The sequence below is a fragment of the Ambystoma mexicanum genome, chromosome 13 (assembly GCF_040938575.1).
Source record: "Ambystoma mexicanum isolate Mex_15411 chromosome 13, UKY_AmexF1_1, whole genome shotgun sequence".
NCBI lineage: Eukaryota > Metazoa > Chordata > Amphibia > Caudata > Ambystomatidae > Ambystoma > Ambystoma mexicanum.
In genome coordinates, this window is record NC_090938.1 from 665,062,311 (window position 1) to 665,081,344 (window position 19,034).

General features: G+C 44.6%; 1 protein-coding gene across 14 annotated transcripts in view; it reads right to left on the minus strand.

The window, feature by feature from the left end:
- Nucleotides 1-19,034, minus strand: part of SRCIN1 (SRC kinase signaling inhibitor 1) — a 1,709,922-nt gene that overhangs the window by 60,158 nt on the left and 1,630,730 nt on the right. For 2 of the 14 annotated variants that reach the window (XM_069634676.1, XM_069634678.1), the window contains exon 22: nt 18,731-18,785. The exons of the other annotated variants lie outside the window; for them this stretch is intronic. In XM_069634676.1, the coding sequence (XP_069490777.1) occupies nt 18,731-18,785 (55 nt within the window). The remainder of the gene's footprint in view (nt 1-18,730; nt 18,786-19,034) is intronic. 14 annotated transcript variants of the gene reach the window in all.

A 19,034-nucleotide genomic window follows, 5' to 3' on the forward strand; every position in this document is an offset into this window, starting at 1 on the left:
ATGAAAGTAAGCATCCTGAAGGTCCAATGATATCAACCAGTCTTGGAGTTGGAGAGCCTGAAGGATCTGAGAAAGGGTTACCATCTTGAACCTGTCCTTCCTGAGGAATTTGTTCAAATTTCTTAAGTCCAAGATGGGTCTCAATCCTCCGTCCTTCTTGGGAATGAGAAAGCAGGGGAATACGAACCCTTGTTCCTCTCCGCTGCAGGTACATGGTCTATTGCACCTTTCTCTAGCAGGGTTAAAATTTCCTGTACAAGAAGCGGGTCGGGAATTTTGAGAGTTGTATCCCGGTGGATGATCCCGAGGCCTTTTCTGAAAAGTAAGGCAGTAACCCTGGGCTACTGTTTCCAGTGCCCAAGCATCTGAGGTAATGCCCCGCCATTCGTTCAGATGCAGAGAGATTCTGCCTCCCACTGGGGTCTTGTGGGTCAAGACCTCAGAGTGGCTTAGAGGCGGCTGGAGCAGCGGCTGAGGGGAAAGTTGCCGCTGCTGCGGCTGATCTAGCACCCTTTCCTCGTCCACCACGAGGGAATCTTTTTTTGTCCTCTGACTAGCCTGTCCTCTTCCCCTTCCGAATGAGCAATAGAAACGAAAAGGACGACCCCCCCCAGGAAGATGAGTCTGAATAGGAGTGTTGCTAAGGTTGTCCTATGGAGGCGCTAAGTGACTTAGCAGCCGCCTTAGAAGTCTGTAGCTTCTCTAGACTCTCACCCGCCTTGCTGCCGAACAACCTCAAGCCGTCAAAGGGCATATTGAGTAGCCTGGCCTGCACATCCGGTGCAAAGCCCGACTTTCTCAGCCACACAAAACTGTGGAGCACGGTGATAGAAGCCATGGACCTGCTGATGCCGTCAGCAGTGTCCAGTCCTGACTGGAGACATTCCCCCATTGCCTCCTTTACATCCTTCACAATAGCCAGGAAGCCGTCTCGTAGCTTGCCTTCCTGAACGTGCTGACCCGCCATGCTAACAGTCCCAAATGGTGTAGGTAAACCTCGAAAGTGTACAAGTAGTACAAGTATCATTCGTTGACTTTGAAGCCATACTGCTCGAAGACAAAATCTTGCAATCCCAGGCATCAATTCTCTGGTCATCCCTATCCGGGAGAATAGAGGGATAAGCAAACTGTCTGCTGGATGTAGCTGCTTGGATCAGTAAGCTTGTAGGCGTAGGGCGTTTAGTTAAATAGTCTAGATCAGAGGATGAAGGTCTATATTTTCTTGCAGAAAATGTGTTTACCACAGGTCCAGATTTTGGAGTTTCCCAGTTGGACATGACCTTCCTTTGAAGAGCTGTATGGAAAGGCAGTACTGGATCCTTCGGAGGACCCTGGTTCAGAATATCTGTCATGTCATCTTGTTCGTAGGTAGGAGAATTCCTGCTCCAGCCCATGAACACCACAACCTTATTCACAATATTCCTGTATTCTGAATCAGCATGATCAGCTGGGTCAGGTTTGTCAAACTCCAATTCAGGCGAAGTGTCTATGCCACTAGCTTATTGGAGGCAGTCATAAAGATCAGGCATCTTTGATTCTAGGTCAACCAGCTCCTCAGGAGCGTTCTTTGTTCTATATTTCAACCCAAATGGGGAGGAATCCTCCTCAGAGGATTGCTCCTCCTCATAAATAGAAGTCATAGACTTGAAAAAGTCTTTCCTTAGCAAATGGGTATAAACCTTACCCGTGGCTTGATGCCATGAAGGCATCAGCATTGGTTTCACCAATGGCATCGATGACGCTACAGAAATCGAAGCTGTCTTCTACAGACGACGCTGGCTTCGAAAAAGTCAAAAGGTGCCTTAGACAAAGGTGTCGTCGAGAATGGTGTTGACGAAACAGACACTGGTGTCGACGAAACCTTCAACACTGGTGTTGATGAAGGTTTGGAACCTGATGCCATTTTGTCCAGTGTTGCTTTTGATTTATGCACTGGTAGGCTTGTCGACTTGCTCTTTTTCTGAGGTATCAGAGAAGGTTCTCTAGACGGTACCCTCAGCGATTTTTCGCATGATTTAGAGCGTTCGTCTCTGACCTTCCTCTGTCATCTGAAGGATGAGAGGGGCATGGTCTTTGCGTGACTTCATCTACGGGGTCAGGCCGCATTCTCGAAGATTCACATCAGTGAGGCTCTGAAAGCCTACAATTTTCTAGGCGAATCATGTTTAGTTGGACAAGTGATAACCCTTCTAGAGTCAGAAGATGAAGAAGAAGAGGGAGATCGGTAACGTCTCTTCTTCGCCTTCTTTGAAGAAGACGAAGATTTTCTCTACCGACTCTTTGATCGAGACTGCTTCGACTTACGCCGGGACGAGTGCCTAGAATCCCCAAAGTCTTTATTTCTCTTTGAAAAAGCCTTCAAAGTTTCCCTCCCCACCGCCAATTTACCTCGTTGTTCCTTGAGAGCTTTTCCTGTTATGGCCCGACAGGACCTGCAGTCATCGATCCAATGGACGGGACCCAGGCTCCAGAGGCAGACGTGATGGGGATCAGTGATGGACATTTTCTTCCCGCAATCCTGGCATTTTTTTTTAAACCAGTTTCTGGTGCTGAAGGATTAGAAGATGAAGACATCTTGACGAAAAACTGAAGTGCCGTTTCAAACACACAAAGCGAAAGATTTCGGAAAAACTGAACTGAAGCCAACGGGCACGGCTCAAGCTATTTATACTGCGGATGACGTTGACGCTCTACAGCAGCCCTCGAGGGATATCGATGCAACGACATCGAGCACAGCGCCCTCTGGTGTGGACATTTTTTTTCCAAAGCAGCAGAGCTGATGATACGAATATCAAAGATGAGGAATACGTGAGAGGACACAAACCATTTGGAATAGAGTTACGAATTGGAAATCTTTACTTCTCCATCAAGGGATCTAGAGAAACTGGAGTTAGAGAAATCAGAAAACAGGAAAAGGGGCGAAAACAAAAGGCCAACTTGCTATATATTAACCAGGGATGCTTGAACCACTTGAATGTCCGCTCTGGCAACACAATCTAGACAGCAGCACCAGGTATAGTTATGGGCAGACCTCCAAGTTACTGGTTTGCAAATCTCAAAATGTGTCGAGTCTGTGTGGGGGGCGTGGTAGGGGGACATTTGATTCAGGATTGGACCTTTATGGGAAAGGGGAGAGGTTAGATACTTGAAGTGGCTCCAAGTGTGAAATCTGTGCCAGGGTATGAATATATTTAGAGGGAATTGTTAAGACATTTGCAGAGATGTCTGAAGCACGTGTGGCTGGTTTTCTCTGCTGGGTCTTTCATCCAACTGTTTAAATCATTGCAGTAAACACTGCTACCGCTTCCTTTTCCTAAATGGTTCGGTCCCTATAGGTTCTTTATTTTGCTTGTAAATAAGATTTCCAATAGGAAAAGTTCAAGGTTTTTCTTGATTGACTGCTACACTTTTTAATGGATGTGTTACGTTTGCATTTCATGTCATATGTCACTCGTGTTCTCTCTCGTTAGCAGAACTCAAAATAATGGATGTATTTCCTCCAATTTGTGCTTGGGTGGGCTGATTGGTAAGACATACGGTCCCAAGTGCGGGACCAATCCGATCAGTGCTGGCACAAGTTAAAATACTGCTCTCTAAGATTATGGACTTTTGGGCATAGACACAGGATGCCCCCAACCCAAACCTCTCCCCTAATGACCAAGTCCAGACTCGTAGCATGATTGTCTGAGCCACTCATGGTGTTAGGGAAGGAGATATGAATGGTCTCTTGGAATGTTAAAGCTCTGAATGGTCCAGTGAACTGTGCTCTTGTTCTAAAGCATATCACAAAGAGTAGAAAAGTAATTTGTTTGCAAGAAATGCATTTACTGGGAATATGTACTTAGGAAATCTCAAGTGGCTTTCACAGTAATTCCAGCAGGATGGCTATTCTATTTCATAAAGGTATACAGTATTTGGTTGGACGCACTATTGTGTATGGCAGATGTTGCTTTGTTTTGGCAGAGGTCTGCATTTGCATCGGGGGTAACCCACTGACACTAGGCAACATATATGGCTCCATGCTCTCATGGGAGAGACTTCTTAGATGTGCTTGGTGAATTAGAGATAAAACTGACTGAGCTGTCTGTGTTGGGTATGATACTGGGGGGTGACAAATAGATTTCAGGATTCCACGATCGACTAATCATTTTCTGATCACTGTATCTGTGTGGAGATGTTAATTTTGGAACATCTATGCTGCGCCCTCAACTAAAAAAACAGATTATGCTTTCTTCTGTAACCTTCAAGTCTCACACTCTTAAAATCCGTTTTTTTTATGTCTCTCAGTTCCCCAAATCTGATCCTGGAAACAGGTATAGATGAAATGGCCATTACATATCATGGTTATATTTTAATGAACCTGAAACTCTCTATTGGGGAGGATGGAGGCAAAGCACTGCTCTGCGGTCAATGAGTTCGTTTAAATAATACTGATCATGAAATTAGTTTATTTAAAATGGAGAACAAAAGATTGTGTTGAGGATTACTTTGTATTTTGGGATACTTGTAACTCATTCCTTAGAGGGGACAAGCATCATTTTTACAGCACAGACACACGGAAATGGGATGGGCAGTCCATACCATTGGCTTCATGAAAAGATATAGCGCTGCATTGAGCAAATGGTCTTTCAGAAGCTAGCTAGATGTCCTTCAAAGAAGCAGTTTTACGATAGTTTACTACCTGGCTTCTAGTACTGTCAAGCAGGTTCCTGTAAAACATTTGTTTACCATTGGAGTCTAGAAAAATTGTTACAGGAGAAGCCATTTCTCATTAGAGTGGAGTTGTAGAAAGACATTTTAGAGGGTTGCACAAGCTTCATTCTCTTTGGAAACCCCATTCTATGCGGGACTAAAATATTCTTCTTAATCTATCAGCAGGTAAAACATTTGGCTCAAAGGCCTCTGATATTATAATTACCCCCAACACGCTGTTTCATTTGCTGTTGCATCAGTCAGAAAGGAAAGTGATTGGCGGGCTCTCTTGGCTGATGAGCCCTATAGGAGGTTCTTGATGAGGATTCATCACTTTTTTGATTTGCATGTAAATCAGGGTATTTTTTTACCTACTTTTTTTCCAAATCCGACCAAGGAGGAAGAAGCGTCTGCATAATCTACATGCAAAACGCACTTTGGTTTTATTTAGACAAAACAAAATCATTCAGAAATGACACTATTTACGACTGTATTCTTAGCCATTCAACACTTTCAGTCATACGACCCACCCACCGCTCCCACTGTTCCATCCTGGCCACACTATAGCCTCCACTCATGGGTGCAGAAAGTGGGACTGACCAGACAGGAGCTGTTGGGAAGAAGCGGGGCAGAGTCTGGGACTGCAGTTTCAGGCTTTTGAGCATGGACGTTTAAGCTCTTTCTTGAGGTGGTAAATCACTTTCCCTTACCAGCCTACAAGACGGCGTGCCAATCATATGAGTGAAGGGGCTAAAGGACTAAAGTAAAGAAAAAGTGACTCAATGCAGTGTCTACCATTATCAGTAACAGTGGATCGGCCCTTACAATGGTGGTGGATGCTCTAGTACATGACTTTAAAAGGCTAATGGGGCTGATGTGACTTTCACTTAATGAGTGTGAAGACCTTATGTGGAGAATGACCACTGACCTTATACCATTCATTGTAATTGGTTATTTAAAACGCGCTTAATACCCAGAGGTTTCTAAGCATGGACCCTGGGATCGAACACATTGCTCTGTGTCGTCTTGCTTCCAAGGCGAGCATGTTGCCCCTGAGCTATCCTCCCGAGACAATTGAAACAAATCACCCATGTAGCTATAGAAGCTTGCTTGGGTTGGCAACCCAACATTCAATGAATATTCTTTCAGGTTTTCTGAACGATTTTGATCTGTCAAAATAGAACCTAAGTGATTTCACAATATCCAAATTAAGTACCTTACCCTCTGATTTGAAGTGGGATCTGGAACAAAGTTTGAAAGACAGATTTCCCCTTTGATGTCAAAATATGTCAAAATGTTTGAAAAAAGAGGGATGGGGTTTTCAGAGATACAAACTTAACGTAAGTAATGGCCCTGGGATGTCATGATGCCAAGAGCAATCAATGAGAAATGGGCACAGAATGCTCTCTAATTAACAAAACCACCTTTATAGTCAGCCAACTGAAGTAAAGGGAAAGAAACAGGATGGCTTCTATGTGGTGTTCAAATCTGAAGCAATCTCAGGATGTAAGTAAACGATTCTGATGCAACACACAGAGTCCCTCAAAAGGATTCCTGTTCTGCAAAGGTCTCAGCCACTCAAAGCCTGGGGTTTGATGTGTTCATGCACTTTTTTCTTAACTTATGGTTTCTTTGGTCACAGTCTGCTTTTCTTCCTGGTCGTTATCTCTGGTTTTCAGGAGACCCTCTCTTCTGGGTCTCTGGGTGGGGGCATCCGTACACTAGGTCTGTTTGTGCAGCAGCAAGAAGGCTCCAGCCCACTTCCAGGACATGCCCCAAATGTTCCATGATGGGCCGGGCCACCTAGACTGGAATACAAGCTGATTTTGGGTCTTGAGTCTTCTAATGGTCTGGTGGACCGGTCTCTATCCCTTAACACCCTGTCCTCTACCTTGAGTGTCAATGGACTTGTGCCCAAGGGGACTTCTCCTAAAAGTGCCAGACTCTCCCCTTCTTTCTCTCAATTTTCTTTCCACCTCCTCTGTGCGATGCCATGTTGTCATACCTCTAACCCCTTTCCACTGACATCTCTGGCGTATAGGTGTGTCTGTCCTTTCTCACATTGCCCGTGTCTAAACTATTGAGCTCTTTTAACCAGGGCTCTTGACAAGATTTTGAAGTGGGATTCTTTTAGTCTAGTTCACATTTTTTTAAGTGGAGAGTAAAATGATTTTTAGATAATAAAGTAATTCTCATTTCCAATGAGGGTCGTTTTTAGGTGAGGACAAATATATGCTCACTCTACAATAGAAATCTTTCTAAAATCCATACTCCTTTGAGATTACTAATGCATGCAAATCATAGTGCATTTTTACCTTAAGGTTCCCCTACAGATGAGGCAGTAATAATATTGGAGAGCTCCTTTCTGTTCTGTAAGGGTACCATTGAACCAAGCCAATGTGTGGAGCTGTGTGGGTAGAAGCACAGCCAGGTTGACGTGTGTTGGTTGCTTCCTATATTTTGGGAGTATTTTACTCCCTAGTTTCTGTTGTTCAGATTATTTGCTATTTTTAGTTACATTGCTTATTTGTAGGGCTGCTTGTACCTCCAATTTCCTCCTTCAGTATCTCCTCCAACCAGCTCTTGGTGTTTCAGCTTCTCCTTCGTTTACTCCTCCCCCTTTGTAGTCGCCTCCAATTGGTTCTCTTCTCCTGTGTTCCACCCCTTCTGGCTCCCTGCCTCTTTGCTGCTTGTTACAATCTTCTTTCTCTGGCCTTCTAACATCCTCCTCTACACCTGGTCACTACTTGAAACTTCCTGATCTGGCCTTCTCCCTCCCGCCTCCGTTTCTCGCCTCCAGTTCCCAACATATTCCTACAGTGTTCTGACGTTTCCGTCAAACACCCAAACACTTGAGTTGCTCTCTTGACTTGCAAAGCAGTCAGGCGACACCTCTGGGCTCGGATTCTGCCTACTACAAACACCAGTCTGTGTGATTATTAATTCTGAAATGGTACTGGCAGGTTTGGAAATGTTTTTGCTTGCCCTGCTGCTCCATTAGCCCATGCCCTTTGGATCTACAAGGGGGACTATGGCTTCATTAAGGCCACGGACCATTTTGATTCTGCATGAATGAGGGTAGTGGGTCTGCTGCTGACATTGCCACAGAGCTCAGTATTCCACTCCTGCACATTTTGTGGTCTTAAAGCATCTCAGAGTCAGGAAAACACATGCTTTCCAGCATGTAAGGACTCGTGTACCTGCAGTCTCCACAGTGCAGTATTTCCCACACAATCTCTGGGTTCCCCGAGAACTGCGCTCCTGGGCACACACTTAACAAAATGTGATTGGCCATCCTCTTAATTTGCAAGGCAAGCATTTCTTTTATGGGAGGAAACACTTCTATGGGGAACAGATCTTGCTCGAGAAGAAGGTGATGCCCTGCTCATAAACATTGGTAACTGTCCTCATCGTTTAATAGTCTATCTTAAAAGGACAGAGTTAAAATCCACATGACAAGCCCGTCACATGAGCAGGCTGAGGTGGTTAAGACAGGGGACCATTACAACTTTGCCTCCAGGCCCAGCACTGCTTAGTGAGCAGGTGCAGGCAGGGTACTTTGACACAAAACATTAATGGCTTAAGAGACAAAACACCTAAAACAATGTTCAAGTCCCATGCAGGATGAGTATATATGAAAAGGGAAAACAAATGCAGTACGCCAGCAAGATGCCTCTTAATAATGGTGTCAAAGGTAGAAAAGATAGGATAGGAATTCAAGTAGTCTCCTTTAGCGGACAAGTCCTGCAAATATCATGCAAAACCGTTCCCTGAAGCCAGGGGAAGGATAAGGCACATATCACACCTAAAAAGGAATTAAGAGGTTTAATATCTTTCTCTAAAGATCAATGACAATATCCTGCCTATTTGCTCGTGTTGTGAATGTGTACACTGCTTTCTGGCCCCTCAACTGCCCAGAAGAGTTAGAGTGATTTAAAGTGAGTTTTTCAGGAACCAGGCCCATATGCAAAGTGACTGAGGGGAGGGATACTGATAATTTCTGTCACATTGATGACCATGTCCCTTCCAAGAACGATGTTTGCTGCATTTTGTGTTGTTTTGTATTTCAAATGAATCCATCTCTGGCTACCGAAAAGTTAAGTTGCAAATGGGTTGCCCAGTTTCAAAGTCCCACTTGTGAGGGGAATGCTTAAGTAAGCTGTGGTGATTGACAGGATCAAGTCACTTCTACAGAGAGCGGAGCCTTTCCCTGGGAGGCTAGTGATGTGAGCCCTCAGCGCAATAATACCCCTAAGAGTGGCGGGATGTAGGACCTCACATGGAGAGACTCCCCTTGTGGAGACAAGGACTCCCGTTCTGTGATGAAACTTCCTAACCCCCTTGACTTTGAGACCAAGAAATCCTTGAGATCCTCCAAGAACCGACCGGAAAGCACTAATGTTTATTATTGTAATACTCCCTTTTTTCCTCACTTAAGTCTTAATACTACCAAGATGAGAAAGAGCATACAAAGTGATAATAAATCATCTTCCAAAAGTACTGAGAAGAGAGCGATTGAAGGAGTGATGCAAACTACTCCTTTTCCAAGGCTAAACAGTATTGCGAAGAGGTGGCCCCAAGAAGGCGTGAAGAATGACATCAAAGAAGGACTATGGCACGCCACCAATTAGGACACTATTTTCCTCTCACGTCACTGTGGAGGACCCAGCTACAGGACATAAAAAGCAAGAAGGAACTCAATGAGAGGAGAACCCGGTGTGAAGCCTGTCAGCCACGAGGGAGATTCAAACCTGGGAATGACAAAGTGAGTCGGAGAAGCTGGTCCTTAGTCAAGAGGACACCCTGGCATGGTCGGCAGAGCACTCTGTAGTAAGACGGAGACCATACCTACACAGAAGCTGGAGAGAAGCCAACGGTTGGCATGACCTTGGAGAGGTGGACTGGGCGGTCCTTCTACTACCCCAACAGTGAAAGGTCAAGAAGCCTGTGGAACCAGCGCAGTGCAACAGAAAGTGGAGAGAGAGAGAAACGCAAAGAGCGTTCGATCAGGGACAGCGAGACCAACACCCTGGGAAGACCCTGATGTGCATTTGCCAAAACGAAGATAACAGGAGCCAAAGGAGATCCTGTAGTGGTTTGGATGAGAGTGAAAAATGCCTGGGGACTAATCTCCCTTGTCACAGTGATAACCGAAAAAGATCCAAAGAGTGAAGGGTTCCTCAGGAGTAATCTCCCTCCTCACAATAACTGCAAGAGAGAGATCAAGGATAAAGATTACTATGGGAGCAATCTCCCTCAGAGAGATTGTGGAAAGAGCCAAGAACACTACAGAAGTAATCTCCCTTGTTGCAAGAACCTAGAGGAAGATAAGTAAAGCCCAGGAATATATAGAACGCTGCGAAAGAATAACTGTTGGACATTTCATCAAGTACAAAGGAGTCCTTTTGGAGGGATTACAAGAACTTGTAAAAACTGTTGCTAGAGACTATCATAAACCCCCCCCCATAAGGCTGAACCGGTTAGATCAGGAGAAGGGAGTCATTCTCCTGGCTTCATTTCTGTTTGCTGAATATGTTTGTTTAGTGGTAGGGTCAGAGTAGGATACGTTTTGAACAGAGGACTGTTTCTTAAATTTGACAACCACCTTGATGGGAAGAACGCGAGTCCTATTTCCATTAGGTAGGGCAACGCCGCTAGGCATATGGAAAGAGAGCTAATGTTCTTATTATTTCAATAAAACCTTGAGTTGAAATGCCACCCCTTTGTCCGACTCCTCCTTCGGACTAATCACAAAGCACAGAAAGTTTGATTGATAACTCTGAATACCTTGGACATGAGTGGCTTCCATGAAAAATGTGTGAGTCATGCCCCTTCCCCCTTCCCCACCTTTATTAATGACTGGCTGTGCTCTAAGAATATCTGTAGGTGAATCAGATTCCTCACTTAACTGTATGCAATGGAATAGGGGTATGCAGGACAGTAGAAAAACTCTGTACCTAAGATACGGGGGCTCACATCTGGCTTAGCAGTACATGAAAAACACCTTAACCATTGTGTACTAAGTAGTAATGTATGACCAGACATATGCATGCATATGCAGTATGCTGCCTAAAGCCTGTGTTGCAAGAATAGATGATGTTACGCACAGCCAGATCAACTACAGTTGGTTCCAAAGACCATCAATGTTAGTCCTTGCTAATGGGGTAAAGAGGCCATCTGAAAAGTCTAAATTCCTGTCTGTAAAAGACCATTCGGCAGGTGGTGCTTGGTGATGTTGATTAAGACAATGAGGGCATCGGTCTAAATTGCATCTGATACAGAAGATGCTTGAACCACTTTAATTGTCAAAGCTTTCAAGATTTTATCACAAGTTGCATTCTGTGCTCTTTTTAACTTGTGCAACTGGTCACAGAGCATGTGTTTGTCGGTCTGCATTCTTGAGACAACTCTTCTACGTTTGTCCCATGTGTCCCAACCCCTTCACTATGAGGCTTTATAGACTTGGTAATAAGCCTAGACAAACTTTCAAAGAAATTATTTGATGGGAAGAGTCGCCCCAACCACAGGAAAGGGACAGTTGTTTTTTTACACAAATAAATACCAGATAAAACTCACAACCAACTTCCTGTTCTTGTGCAATGATTCATTGTCCTTTCACAAGCCTTGGATCCCAGGTTGAATCACAGGATTAAGCGTACAGTTTGTTTATGCAATGTGGGCCTTAGAATCTCATATACTAGTTCGACTGTCTGTATAAGGCCCAGCCCACTCTGTGGGTTTTGCTAGGCTGTGAGTGAAGTATTACACCAGACAGACTCAAACTAGTAGGTTGCTTTTTTCTGGAGCTTTCTAGCAAAGTATTTAGGATTCGTAGCTGTTGGTGTTGGCCTTTTGTCCAATTTCTTGTTCTTGAGTGAGTTTTTGTAGGGAACTTGTGTGACCCTTTGTTTTAGTGTTTGCTCATTGTGTTGAAAATGTGTTGCCAGTTTCCACCATATAAAAAGTTATCTTTTCATTGTGCCTTTTCTCTCCTTTTTAAAATTTAAAACATCCAAAAACATTTCTGCAACTGATCCCATCCCCCCCAAAAAACAAAATTCTTTCCCAGTTATCGTTCTTTGTTTGTTGTGCTGTTTCATCTACCCACTTACTGTTCTGTTTTTTGTCCTGTAGTATTGGTTGTATTGGTATAATAGCTATTAGGATTGGTGTTTCAAACTTTTGGGTTCACACAATGTGCTAACACATGGTTCTCACCTTTACCAATTGTCATTTTTGGGGCTCATGGCGCAGATATGACGTTCGGAGGGAAAAGGGAAGAAGGTTGTGGGGGTATTAATGAAGTATGCACTGTGCTTCTCTTCACCTGGGGAGGAAGATTCCCCCATGATGGACGAGGAAGGGGGATCCCTGTGTTGGGGACAGTTTGTAGACTTAGTTGATACAGCATTGATGATCCGGCGGGGAGACAGAGGCATCAGGGGTCTGTAGACGGCAGGATGAGCAGGCAGGGCCAGACTAGTACCACAGAGGCATTGGCAACAGAGCCTCTAATGGACACCCCATGGAGGTAGGGTCTCTGGTGCATGTCCCCATTGTTGCAAGCACAATAACAATCTTGGTCTTGATTATCATCCATCTTGACCTTGCCATTATTGTCCAACTCATCAGTGGATGGAGGCGATGGAGAGACACTTGAGATTTTCCCACTCCTCCCACCTTTCAACTTCACTGTGTGTTGGTTCTTTGGTAAATAAGATCCATGCACCTCTCCCTTATGCCCCTGAGGTAGTGGATGGTACTGAATGTGTAATCTTCCCTGACAGTCTCAGTGGATGTTTATCATGGTGGAGCAATACCCATGCATTTACACACACTGGTGCATGTATTCCAGAGCTAATCATGACAGGGGGTGTGGAACGCTAGTTGGATGAAACGTCTAATGGACCTCATTCGATTTTGGCACTCTATGAGCACAAAAGTGCTAATGCATGGGCGAAAACTGCTGCCTCCAGCTCGTTTGGGTGCAGACATGATTTAAACTTGAGTCTCCCGCCTCCGCGAGTCTCTGGTGCTGGCACTGGCGTTTCCCACTGCAAATCACTGAATGCATCACACAGTGCTGTGTGGGTAGATCTAATGCTAACTCAAACTCTCAGATTGGCTTCACAGTCACTCATTACCTCTTTAGACCCTTCGGTCTACTGAACTACTCTAAATGCACTTCAGTCTGTGAACCTTTCTCTAAATGTCCTAATCCTGCCTCCAGCCATGACCTCCTGCCGCTCTGAAAGCTGCCCATGTCTGAAAACGAGCTACAGCCATGTGTCCCCCTTTCAGCCATGTGTCAAACTTCATGGCCTACAAAAGGTTGTTCCCAATGGGAATTAATTGCCTACTATTCCTACAGAAATGTATTACTTGAGGCAATCTATATTCGTCTAATTCTTTACTAATTGATAATAAATATCAACATGATTTAGTTCTGATGGTCAGTAGCAGATTTTGTATTCAATGGTGCATTAGTTTATAGTGAATTACAATACCTTCAAGACACAAAAGCAATTAAGACGGACGAAAATGTTCAAAGGCCGCATAACATTATAAAATGAAGAACGCAGGGTAAGTGAATCTTAACCGGAAACCCCAAAAGTGACAAATATCAGTTTGGGAAGAACTTTGCATATGCATCTAGTTACAAGCAGTTCACATTTCCACAAATGGCACTAGATGAACAAATGAAAGAACATAGAATAATTTGCTAGTTCACAAGTCCTGTTTGAAGTGAAGGACTACATAGGCATCTAGTTTTTTGTAGATGCAGTGTTCACACCAACTGCGGGGAAAGGGTGCGGGCATCTGGCGCTCTGTCCCCCGACCCAGCCACAGCTACAAGCTCTGTGGCGCCATGCCTCCAACCACACTTCAGTCCCGGCTTCCCCCCACAGGGTGAAGCCTGCAGGGAATGGGCACAGGAGAGTTTGGCTTCTGGAAGGGAGTTCAGGGAGGAGGTCCCACTATTGGACTGGTATGCACTTAAAAATGAAGGCTGCAACAGGAGAAATGGACCCACAGTTGAGAAGCTAACTCACTAACTATAGCACCAAGACTACTGATCCTACTGACCCAAATGCCTTTCACTTCTCACACAATTGCACCATCATGGGGGAGAAGAAAGTAGGCTCCAAAAGAAAGATATTGCTAGTCAAACACAAACTAGTGGAGAGCCCAGATGCATGCTCTGGAAGGCAACTCGTCCCCTGACCCCCTCTACTCCCCCTCACCGGCGAGACACAAAAATCACAGGGGAAGCATATTCCTTGATCAGGGAAATAAACCAGTTCTTAAGCATGGATGCTGTCAATAATGATGCCTCTGGGAGCAATTGCACAATGGATACAATTAACTTGATTATTCTAGCGCCCAAAACTGAAATGGAGTATGATGTGCACCAGGGGGTTTGGATACAAATTGCACAACACCTGGTACTAACATATGCCAATGACATAATTACTCCACCTATAATGGGTCCTAGTTCAAACATTACCATCAATGTGTTGGTGATGTTGGACTTGGATCCCCAGCCAATGAAACCTAAAACATGTTCCCTGGCCCTGAACCTCTTGAAACTGTGGAGACCAAACAGAGCGAATAAAATGGCAGCGTACTTAAAATTAGCCCCCAACCCACACTCTCTGGTCAACGTCTGACATACTCTGAAAAATCCTTGACCCAGGTCTTCAGTAATTCATGAACCCAATCAACCCCTGCTCCATCCACCCTGATCACCCACGCCCTCACTGATGAGGGAATCTGCAAATCCTATGCTTGTGCCTGTGGGCCAGTTTTGCTTGAACTTTGCGAAAAGGCTACTATTGACCTTCATAAAGGCCGAGAAAAGAGGTGGACCCCCATGGGGGCTTCCCAGTGGAAAAGAAGATGACAGTGTCGGTATGTGGCCTATCTCTCCAATGGGGTTGCCAACATTGCCCACCTCGGCTGCTGACAAATGTGCCACGATTTCTGAGGGAATGGGGATAGGTTGTACAAGGGGCGATCTCACCGGGATTGTAGAAGCCCTGATTAAGCAGCCAATGGGCTGAGACAGGACCATGTCCATTGTGCTGGCTTCACCATCATTCAGCAAATAGGCCTGAGCGGCCTATGTTTAAAGAAACAGCAGAGGTCCCAAGAATCCAAGCCTTTGACACAGTCAACGATGCCATCCTGTTCAGCCGTCTGTGATAACCTGGGTATACCCAATCAGGCCCTGGCTTGGCTGACCTCTTTCCTCTCAGATCGACCCTCCTAGGTCCAACTTGGGTCCTTCCTCTCCTCTGTCTCTACCTGTGGCTACCTGTGGTGTTCCCCAGGGGTCTAACCTCTCTCCCTGGCTTGTCAACCAATACCTGGCACTTCTTGCCCACTGCATTGCTGCTCTCTGCCCCAACTTTCAATGCTATGCGGAAGAAATTCAGCTCATTTTCAGGCTCCCTTCCACAACCTCTTCTTCTCTCATCTGCCACTGTCTGTCAGCTATCCAGGAGTGGTGTGCCGCAAACGATCTCTGCCTTAATGCCAGTAAGACTGAGATTCTCCTCATCAGCTCACCAGCTTTCTCATTTCCTGTCACTCTCTGGCCGGCCTCTCTTGGGCCTCTTCCTTCTCTCGACCGGTGAGGCTGAAAGCCTTGGGGTCATCTTTGACTCCACTCTCTCCTTCTCTCCCCACATCTCTGATGTCTCTAAGAAGTCACACTACCAGCTGCACCTCCTCAGAGGTATTCTTCCTTTCCTCTCCTTGCCCAGAAGCTCACCGTCTCCAGAGCTTTGGATCTCTCTACGCTGGACTACTGCAACAGCCTCTTTCTAAATCTGCCTGCTTCTGCCCTCTGCAACTCATCCAGAACAGGACTGCGAGACTTGTCCTTGGCCTCAAGCCCAGGGATCGTATCTCTCCAGGACTGAAATCTCTGCACTATCTTCCAGTGGCTGCAAGGATTAAGTTAAAAACCCTCTGCATTATCCACATGGCCTTCCTAAATATCTTCCTTCTCGAGCTATTCGCTCATCCGCCTCCCAACTCCCTCAGGGTCAGTCGCTTCTCCAAGCAATGAGTTGGTGGCAGATCTTTCTTCGGCTGGGGCCTCCCTCTGGAACAGCCTCCCAGAAACCTGAGGAGAACCATCTCTGCTTCCGGAAGCACCTCAAGACCTTCCTCATGCTTCTGCTTTCTCGCCTCCTCTCCCCTGCTGAACTTCTGACTGAAACTGCACTGGTCACCTGGCTACCCTCTGATCCGGGGTCCAGATCCCCTCCCCACCAGCTGCACTCCTGCACTGCCTCCTGGGCAAACCCCTGCACTTGCCAGCTCTTGACATTTGATGCCTGCACTTACCCCTGCACTTGCCATAAGCTGGCTGCACTTTTACCTACTGTTTTATTTATTTTATTTTACTGCTGATCCTATGTATTGCACTGAAATCCCCCACCCGTCGGCACTTTCCATTCCCCCCTCCCCTACACTTGTGCGATCTCATTGTCCCCTGGCCTAGTAAGATCCTTGTCTCGGTCTCCCCTCTGTTCCCCCTCCCTGGCCTCATCACGCTTTGAAACACTTGTGCACAGGCGCGTTGTTATAAATGCCATATCATATCATATCATAACCAACAAGTCATGGGCCGGAGTTGACTCCATGGTGCAAAATAACTCCATCTATTCGTCTTGCAGTATTGCTCACAGATTACATCCTGGGAAGGGTCCAAGGAGAGGCACAATGTATTTGCATCAAGTCCCTAAAGTCTCCAAAAACCAAAAAGAATCTAGGGAGGCGTTGCTAAATAAATGCCTGCAATGGTTACGCACCGTTCGTGGCTGTTTCTTTGTATCCTGAGAGAACATTTCAAACTGTACCAGACTCCACTACCAGTAGGAGAGGAGAACACCTATGATTTCATATGGGTGGACTTCCGGGACCCCGGTATAGTTGGTGGTATATTGGGCATTATTATGAAAGTGCTCCATCAACAAACAGCTCAATTCAAATGAGTTCTTCCTCTGACCTCAAAATAAATTCTTGGCCTGTTGTCAGGTTTTATAGCTCTGTACTATCGGGGGAGAATGCGTTGCTACAGGGGAGACGGCACCATAGGAGAAGTTATTGAACTGGGTAAAAAAAATATTCAAGTCTGATGGAAGTTGTCAGTTGGTGGACCTCCGATAAGGATTGGGGATAGCGGGCCAAATGCAATTGGGCTTAGTCTGGTGGGAGGTAGTGCTGGCCATAAATTGCTCAGTGATTCATTTGTAAATCTCCTGAATGCTTTTGTTGAAGTCACTTGTGTTTTATTCATTTTCAGGGCCTTAGGGCCAAATAGAGTTTTATTGATTGATCTACATTTTTAGCATGTGGGGTCGACGTAAAATACATGTTTCTGCATGAAAATTATTAGCCGTCTTCGTCAGGACCATTATTTCTTCTGACCCTGCATAAGGTTGGACAAATTAAAATTAATCTGTATAGAAGGAAGACTAATCTAAAACCAACAAACATGTGATGACTGCATGTTAAAAAGTAAGTGGAATAAATGGCTCAACATTAAATAGTGGTCGAAGAGTACACTGCTGTATCTGGTGATAATATCTCAACAAAATGTAGAAACGAAATAGGACATGGAGCTAATCTGTGAGGTATGACTAGGCCAGATGGAGCCACAAAATGAAGGTACATACATCAGGGCTCAATGAGCAGTTTTTACCTCTGACATATACATGGAAAACCTCCATGGGCCTTTTTCTCTGGTTGTATGTATGGAAAAGTGTACTTGCTCACTCCCAAGGGTCTATTTGGGGTTGTTGCCCTACAATCTAAACTTGGGTTAAAATATTTTGTATTTGTCCTAGCTAATGTGAACTTTCTCAATTATTTCCTAACTAATGTCTCCCACATCACATTTTTTGGGGTTTTAGATTAGACTTACTTCTATACACATTTATATTCATTTGTCCAAGCTTATGCAGAATCAGATGAATGAATGGTCCTGATGAAGGTGGCTAATTAAGTTCAACGCCAAAATGTATCTTTTACATCCACCCAACATGCTAACAATTTATATGTGTGGACACTAAGGGCCTAATTCACAGAGCGTTTTCCTACAGAATTTCGTCATTATAAAACGCTTCTGTGAATCAGGCCCTAAATCTACAAAAAAACTAGATGCCTACATAGTCCTTCAATTCAAACATGACTTGTTGAACTAGCAAATTATTCTATTCTCTTTCATTTGTTCATCTAGTGCCATTTGTGGAAATATGAACCGTTTGTAACTAGATCTATATGCTTAGTTCCTCCCAAATTGATATTTGTCTCTTTTGGGGGTTTTGGTTAAGGTTCAGTTACTTTACGTTCTTCCTTTTATAATGTTTTGTGGTCTTTCAACATTGTTGCATCAGTTCGAATTGTTTGCATGTCTTGAATGTATAGCAATTCAACACTACAAACCAATGTACTTTGTAAAAGAAATTCTGATACCGATCATCAGAACGAAATCACTTTGATATTTATTGATATTTATCATCTAGTATTGAATTAGACGAATATGGATTGCCTCAAGTAATACATTTCTGTCCTTCTTTGACTTATCAAAATAGTATGCAAGTAAATCCCATTGGAACAACCTTTTGTATGCCATTTACTCCTCAGTTCCTATGGGAGTGGGGGTTCCGCCCTTTGGTATAGCATGTGTCGAACTTCAGACAAACTTTCCTATATGTTCATCGGAGGTTCGATCTAGTTGAATCACCTTAAATTTGGGTGACTCAAGGTTTATGCCATAAAGTCCATCAAGACCTTTATGATACTGTTATAAGGGCTCATAAGTATCCCAAAGGAAAATCCAATAATAGCCCCTCTTTGAACTTCAGTACTATTTCTTTTGGACCTTGAAGAAGGCACCTTCAAAAGTTGCCCTGGTGGTAGCGTCACCAGTGGTGTTGGCACAATAAACACATTGTTTCTTCACGTCTTATCAAAATGTGCACTTAAGAATGTCCTTGCACGGTAGTAAATATGTTCTTACCTGTATTCGTTAAGATTTTTTCCTCTTCACAATTTTGTACAAATCCTCCGCTTTCCTGTTGAAGAGAGATTGAGGTTTAAATAGGCGCGTCCGGACCGACCTATTCAAGAACCCGTCGCAAGCACAGTTAGGCCAACGATGTTCATGACCATGGCACTGAAGTTATAGAGACTGAGTGTCGGACTAGGGGGCAGGAAAACGAAGGAACAAGTTACTTACCTGTAACTGTTGTTCTCCAGCATGGGTCTGGCATGGATTCACATGCTCATGAATATTCCCCGTCGTCAGGCTGGGAATCCTCGGT